Source organism: Chlamydotis macqueenii, chromosome 3 (genome assembly GCF_036417535.1).
Source record: "Chlamydotis macqueenii isolate bChlMac1 chromosome 3, bChlMac1.mat, whole genome shotgun sequence".
Classification (NCBI taxonomy): domain Eukaryota; kingdom Metazoa; phylum Chordata; class Aves; order Otidiformes; family Otididae; genus Chlamydotis; species Chlamydotis macqueenii.
This window is the reverse complement of record NC_141558.1, coordinates 22,447,651-22,455,360: the sequence shown is the minus strand read 5'-3', so window position 1 is coordinate 22,455,360 and position 7,710 is coordinate 22,447,651. Positions and strand designations below refer to the sequence as shown.

At 39.7% G+C, this 7,710-nt stretch overlaps 1 protein-coding gene across 3 annotated transcripts in view; it reads right to left on the bottom strand.

The window, feature by feature from the left end:
• Positions 1-1,025: 1,025 nt before the first annotated feature.
• DLGAP2 (DLG associated protein 2) overlaps positions 1,026-7,710 on the bottom strand; it is a 347,646-nt gene continuing 340,961 nt past the window's right edge. For 2 of the 3 annotated variants that reach the window (XM_086743976.1, XM_086743978.1), the window contains 3 exons: positions 7,180-7,332; positions 6,333-6,350; positions 1,026-4,841 (listed from right to left, as the gene is read on the bottom strand). In XM_086743976.1, the coding sequence (XP_086600102.1) occupies positions 4,623-4,841; positions 6,333-6,350; positions 7,180-7,332 (390 nt within the window). In that variant the 3' untranslated portion in view covers positions 1,026-4,622. The remainder of the gene's footprint in view (positions 4,842-6,332; positions 6,351-7,179; positions 7,333-7,710) is intronic. The other variant, XM_086743979.1, reaches the window with a different exon arrangement.

Below are 7,710 nucleotides of genomic sequence, written 5' to 3'. Positions count from 1 at the left end.
TCAGGTCTTCCTCTTGGTTCAGCGAGTCTTCACTTCTCCTTCAGCACAGGCTTGGACCATAAGGGTCCCCCTGGGTGCTGGGAGGGTGGAGTGGGAGGAAACGCCCCGGCAGCCCGGGGACAGGCGGGAGAGCTCGCAGCATCCCACTGTGCTGGCTCACCAGGCCATGAGCAGGGTCACCTGCCCCAGCTGCAGCCCAGCCTGGAGTTTGTGTTGGCCAAGAAAGTGCGTGGAGATCCTCCTGGACGAAAGGCACTGTATAAACGAGTCAATCTATCGTACACCAGGAAGCACCTCTCTAGACATTAAGGAGTTTGCTGATATTCCTCACCTTGAATGCAATTTGCGGGAGGTATCACTACATTGTAAGATGCCCTGGGAACAGTAAGAGGAGTAACGCTGCTTCATGTTTCATTTAACCTCTCTGTCTAATACTGAGGCTCCTGCTACATGGGATTTGAGAGCTTTTCAGCATGCATGGCTTGACAACTGGAGCTGCCAGACCAACTTCAGACCTCAAATTAACACGCACAAACCAGCACTTGATGGGTCAGCCTGTGGTGTGCCCCCCGCCACCGGTGCCAACGCTGAAACGCCGAGGAGGACATCAAACCCACTGAGCGGGCAGGGCAGGTGCGAGGCTTTGAACGCAAAGGGCTGAGAGGGGCTGATCTGGAGGCAGGGTGCAGGGGGCCGGGCTGGGCCTGCATGGGGAGGACCTGGCACGGGGCGGCGGCACTGGCCCAGGGTGCCATGGGGCCAGGGGCCTTGACAGGGCACTGCTCCTGGCAGGGCACAAGGAGACTGCGGGTCACGTACGACATGTCATCACATAGCAGTTGTTTCTTTTCCTTGCAAAACCACCTGATGACCAGACATTCCCTCACTTTATACTAGATGCAGTGCTGAAGACGATGGAACTAGAGTACTAATTTACTGATACAGCAGGACATGGGCTTATTTTAAAACAAATAGTTTCCGTTATATGAAATGTATTATATAAATATATATGAAATCCACACACCTTCCTATGCACACTTTAATTCCTTCCTGATTGATCTCAAATCTAACATAGTGACAAGGTTTAAGCATGAATTAAAATGTCAGTTTTTGGTATTAAACTGTAAAGCATTATTACTCTTTGCACACTGCCAAAGGCCATTCTAATCAGGTCAACATGAAATAATAAAACACTTCATAATGTACTTTACCAATTTACAAAGAATTTCAAATCTAAAAAAATACACAAAGCAAAAATAAGTATGGCGAATATCAACAATTTTACCAGTCAGGTATTTTTCTTTATTTAAATTTCCAGAATTCTGTTTATTATACTTGTGTTTTACAGGCAATGAAGAAATTAACAGAGACTTTCTGTAATTTTCTTCTGTTAAAATAAATATTAGTCCAATTAGTATTTAATTAAACACTAGACTATTTTACTATATCCAGCTGTTCTGTGTGGATCTACACCATGAAGTCTCTAAGAAGAAAGCATTCCACTTTCTATCTTGATGTTTATTTACGTTCCTCCTACGCGGGCTTTGAAATTGAATTTTATTTTTATGATGTGGGGTCAGATTACAATTGATCTGTTTATATGTTTATTAAGACACCACATACTGTGTTTCTCATGTCAGGGACTGAAGCAATTTGACTTTGATTTATTTGCAACACAAGTATGATAAGCATAATGTTATTTTTTTAAACTAACCAGATGTACAATATGTAAATAGAAATGGCTTATTTGCCTTTAATGATAGAATGTTACCTGTACAATAATTTAATATATTGCACTTTGAAATGTAATATGCACAGATAACATATTATCAGATTTTTTCAGCAGGCATCTAGTTTACTTTTGATTCTTTTTTTTTTTTTTTTGGGAACAAAAGTGGAGCAAACAGAAATCATAGGTATCCAAAGCTTATGTTGAACATTTTCTCATAATGGCATGGGAAATGTAAAATACAGGGTTGGCATCATTCATGCAGGCCTGTTTTTGCCTGAGAACATCCAATAAAATTTTAACATACCAAAAACCCCTCAAAATATGATTCTAAAATTGAAGACTTATACAGACTGCTCCAAGTCAGCATTATTAGGTCAGCTGGGATCTAAGCTTATCTGTAATCTGTTGTTTTAACAATTTGTCTTTATAAAGTCTGATTACTGGCAGGATCAAATGCAGCTTGTCTTAAACACATGACCTGTTGCAGCAGGTGGGGGTTTTCAAACGAGTAAGTCAAGTGTGATTTCTCCTTGAAGTGTACAGGAAAATCAGATAAAATGTATCAGCTGCCATATAGAGAGATATAAATATATAGGGGAGTGTATGTCTATTTTAAATCTCAAATCTAGGAAAGACACTGGCTTTAGTTTTGTGTGGATTTCTGATTAGCAGCTCCACTTTATATAAGATACCAGTTTTCAAGACTAAGATGCCAGTGTCTGCAGGTACATGTGTATTTAAAATAGTACAACAAATATAGGAAGTAGCATCAATATTGTACACTACCTAGGATTCAGTTCTTTCCTTAATAGAAAATGCCTTGAAAACACAAGGGATGGGTAATATAATGTTTTCATCTATAGAAGAATATTTCAGGGATTTAATCTTTTTTTTTTTTTTTTTTTCCCCTCCATTTTTGAAGGATATACATTCGTCTTGGTTTTTGCTTCCAAATATAGTTTAAGGCTATTTGGTAAAGTATATACCAGATATCAGGCTCAATTTACAGGGTTTTCTACTCACAGAAACTTTTCCAAACTTCATCTCTAAAGATTCATATCTTGAAGCTAAGCATGCTTTATCAGCTGTGCTCCAAAGACAGAACTCATGCTTAATACTACACACTGTAGGAAAAAGAGAAGGAAAAAAAGAAAAAAAAAACCCAAAAGAAAACAGATTTGAAGCAATGTCAGATCTGCATAACCTACGATATTTTCAGTCATCCGTCAGGCTGAAGGGTGCGTGGGATTCGGATTTAAAGTGCTCATCAGGTGAAGAACCAAAGTGCTCGAGTATAATTAAATAGCTGTTCTGCCTATGGCTAAATACATTGCATTTATTAAAGCAGGTAAACAGGGGATATGGTAGCTGGGGCTGTCTGTCTCACTGGGTTCAGACTGTTTTGACCTAAAGTAGTGTTCAGTAGGATTCAAACCTTGGAATCGGGGGCTGCGGGTTACTCATCTTATTGCGTCTTCACCTGAAGACTTTTAAGTGCTGGATTGCTCGGTTGACACTGGAAGGTAGGTGAAGTGGAATAATTCTGTCTTAATTTATTTTAAATTAAAGCCTCTTGACTGTGGTAGTTACCACTTCTCTGTTCTGACAATGCGAGGCTTGAAAATATATTATTTTTCTTATATTTCCATGGCTGGAAATCACTTATCTCGAGTCATGTTTTTTTTTTTTTTTTTTTAAGTCTGAAGCAAGCAAGAAGCTTAGTCTTGCCGTAAATGATACTGCATAGAAAAATAGTTCTAAAAAAAAATACAACTGTAAACCACAGTTCACCTTTACCTTAACATAACCATTTAAACTTAGATATACTTACCACTCACATTCATATTTCTTAAACTGTTTACAACGTCACAACTGGCATTTTAAACAAGCAAGTTTTTTTTTTTTTTTTCTCAAGGATACCCTGGAAACTCAATTGATATAACATTTTGAGAGTTTGAAATACTACACGTAGCGCAGCTCTTGAAATGAAAGAGAGAAGACTTATAAAATAAAGGTTAACACGTAAAAGAACTGTTAAAAATGCAATGAGTGTTCCAAAGGAGCAAGTATAACTTTTTCTTTACACATCTTGCTACAGAAGATCTAACATTTTAAGGCTTCCATTTTCCTTTCACCCATCACTCAAGTCCTTTTGCATTATAATTTTGCTTAGGTTTCAGAGTGTCGTTACACTGCTAACAGCAAACGTTTCTCAGCGGGCATTCCCACCACCAACACCAGACTTGTACGCTTCTTGGTTTCTGATGAACTTTGGAGTTTTAGTGGCTGGATATCCCTGTTCATCTCCAGAAACTTGACATGACATGAGAGGCCTAATGTTATTTTGCAGTAACAAAGATGAGAAGAGTGGCAGAGCACATGGGTAAATACGTTAGCTGGGTTCTAGGAAAAGAAACTGGAGGTCAGAGATAAATGGGTTCTTTCTTTCCTGCTCTTTACATTGGTAGCACCTTCTACTTGGATTAGCTAATGCCTCTAGTGAATGGTGAGATGCACCCATTTATAGTTTGTTATTCTTATCCCTAATTATCACACATTTTATAAAAATATAAATAACAAAAAAGTAAGCTGGGTCCCATCTCAAGAGGTGTTTCTTGTTGTCCTCTGAGAATATTTTGGATAAGTCAGGTCTCGACAAGCCCTATCCATTGTAGCTGATTGTAAGTCAGACAATAAATACAAAAAGAAGTCGTTCTTGCGGTGAGCTCAGCAAATTCTGAGGAAATCAAAAGCATTCCACTGTGCTTATGGCACAAAGAACACAACAGCAAGGGCATATTTAGTGGAGAGAATGAGACAAAAATTACCAGGTAAGTGACAAACTGTACAAGCATTTTGTTTAAAAAAGGAACTCTGCAGCATTCTGTCTTTAAAGCCGGGTTTGAGCCTCTGGGATATATATCTCAATGCTGTCTGCACGCTCTGTGGCTGAATTCTGCCGGAAAGAGGCTGCTCTCTTAGCAGCCATTAGCCGTCTTCTAGCTTCTTGTCGCTGTCTGTCGGGTAGGTCCAGAGATTTTTCTCTCGTGATAGGGAATTTTCCTTTAGGGGGCTTCTTTGGTACAGGAGGAGGAACCTTTCTTTCTTCCTGCAATAGGGTATTAAAACGGAGGGTGAGCTGTGTGCGAAAGGTACCGTCAGCAGAGCATGCAAATCGAAGACATGAAATGCAAAATACTGGTTACGTACATCAAGCATGCTCAATTTGTGCTCTCAAACCAGCTGACTAACAGATTACATGAACAGCTAGCCACACTAGGGACACTGACAAAACCTTGTTGTTTCAGCAACCATCACAAATTCTGCAGTCCTGTGCCTTAAAAAAGACTCTGCTTCCTTCTACCGCCCTTGCAGCTATCCTGCACATGCAATCTGCGTGCCTCACTTTCATATGAATTTGTTTAATTTTAGCTGACACATTACTACATTCATTATAAACAGAAACACACACTGGCTCTCCAGTAAGAATTCAGCGCATCTCTGTGGTCTGATCAAGTGAAAAGACTGCCTAAGATTACAGGACTGGATTTTTAATTAAATTAATCATACTGAGTTTAGCCTCAGCTGGATATGAGATAGCAGCTGTGTATACACGTCTATTAGTTTAGTCTCCTCTAATTGCTAAATGGAAACATGCAAGCATGAACCAGAGAGCAAACATAGGGCTAATTGTTCTTCTTGCCAGCCTGGACCATTTTAAAGAAAATTATATTGAAGAATTATCAAGTGAGAGTCAGTAGATTTTGGTACCAAAGTAGCTGTAAAATTGCTCTGCAGGTTTTAAATCAATAGTTGTTTTGAAGTATGAAATTGGTATTTTACTCCATTTAGAGACTGTGAAATATTCTATAAGGGCCTTAAAAAGATAACGTAGAATCACGGAAACGTACAATACCTTAGGTCAGAAGGGACCTCTGGAGGTGATCCCATACAACGACCATTCAAAGCCCGTTTGAAATTAGATGTAACTTTGAAGTTAAAGCAGGTTTTTCAATATCACATTTAATACTGGACTGAATAGTCCCAAAGAGGGAGACTCCACAGCTTCATATGTATAGTATGGTTATTATGATCGCTCTTTCTACTATATCACTTCTTAAAGTAATAGTACTATTCCAGAGTATGGGCTGTTCCTTATGGAGAACACAGTTAATTTGATGCACAGCAGGATTAAAATAATACAAAACTTGAACAGATGCACCTATAGTTTACAGACTCTTTGTTGTTTGGTCTTTTTTTTTTTTTAAACTAATTCTGAATCTACTACCAAAATGCATTAGCCAAGACTAAATAACTAAGGTTGTTTAAGAACATAGTCCTACATTCTCAGATCAACAGGAACAGTGCAGCAACCTAAGATGCTATTCTCCATGACAACCAGCTCTTCCAGTCTTTACTTGCTCTATTTCCTGTTTTCAGCCAGAAACATAAGGGCCCCATTCCTGCTGTCTCATCTTTTTTTTTTTTTTTTTTTCCTTTTCACTTTTAGCTATTTCCCTCTTAGGAACATCACTGTTGCTGTCACTGTAATAATTTCTTACTTCCAGTTGTCACTAGTAAGCAAGAGTTGCAAACTCACCATCCACCAACCAGTTGGCTGAAAATTAAAATCCAAGAGGAGCATGAAGAAATGAAAGAGTTGTCAAAATGCCTCCTAATTCCTCCCAAACCAAACAAGTATTCACCTGAGGCCAACAGTACTGACTCAAACCAAATGCTGTCTTCATGTGACTGATACAATAATGAGCAAGGATAGTGGGATAATCAAGGTGAGGGATGGAGCTCTAGAAAGGGGAAGGGGAGTTTCAGAATTACATTGCTTTTGTGGGCAATTTGCCACCTTTTGTTTGTAAGCATGGTGGCAGGGTTGTCTCCCAGGAAGAGGAGTTGCAGGACAGACGTGCAAGCAGTTTGCCAGAAGTACTCTTTGTCCCCCAAACTTTCGTGGGCCAAGCTTTAGTTTGATGTACACTATATTCTGCCCATGCTTTTATCTCACTCCTGTTCCAGTATTCATTGTGTTGTGCGGGCAGGATTGAACATTGTAGTGCTCAGGTTTGAGCTGCCCCAAATGTAGCAGAGTGCTGAGTTTACATTGATTAAATTGCCGGGCTGTTCTCCTCAGTCTGAATTAATCAGAACATATTTCAGTTCTAGCCTTTATAATGTGAATCCAAATAATTTGAACAAAAGTGTTATGGAGTGGATTGACTTAGTAAAATCCATTTTATTTGTTATACAGTTCAATTCAACATCAAAAAGAAAAAATCCCTCACATCTGATGAAGATTTCCGTGTATAAATTGGGCTATGCCATCCAGATATTTCTAAGGTTAGAAACCTATCGTGTTTCGCTATTGGATTAAACACAAGGAGACTGCAAGGCTACAAATGGGGAGTAAATGGTATTGCCCATGGTCTGCTTACCTTCCTTTCAGGTGATTCTATTATTTTCCATTCATTGAGTTTCAACTGGTGCAGTTCATCAAACTTCATGCTGACATCTTCAATTGAGAGCTGCAATAAGTCCCAGAAACCTGCTAGGTCCTGGGAAGTTGGTCTCGGCATGGCACTCGGGTCCTGTCATGCACAAAGGAGAGAATATGAATAGACCAGGAGGTTTTAAACAACATGCTTTGAGATCGGAAAGGCATTGTGCCAGATCGCATCGCTACAGCGGTGCTCAGCGCTACAGGCGCTTTACAGCTGGAAGCCGTGACTAGAAAGTTGTGCCTCCTACACAGCCCAAACATGAATGAGCTGGATGTCACGCGTGAGCCTTCTTGAATCCATGCCACACAGGGAGTTCCTTGGCACCATATGCTGTGCTGACCTGCATTTCTAAAACAAAACAAGTTGACAGCCTCTGCCTGCTGATTATTAAAGGGAAGGGGAACATGGTTCATACTCTAGCCAGCCTGAAGTCTTTCTGGCTAAACGTTACATTCCCGATAGCTG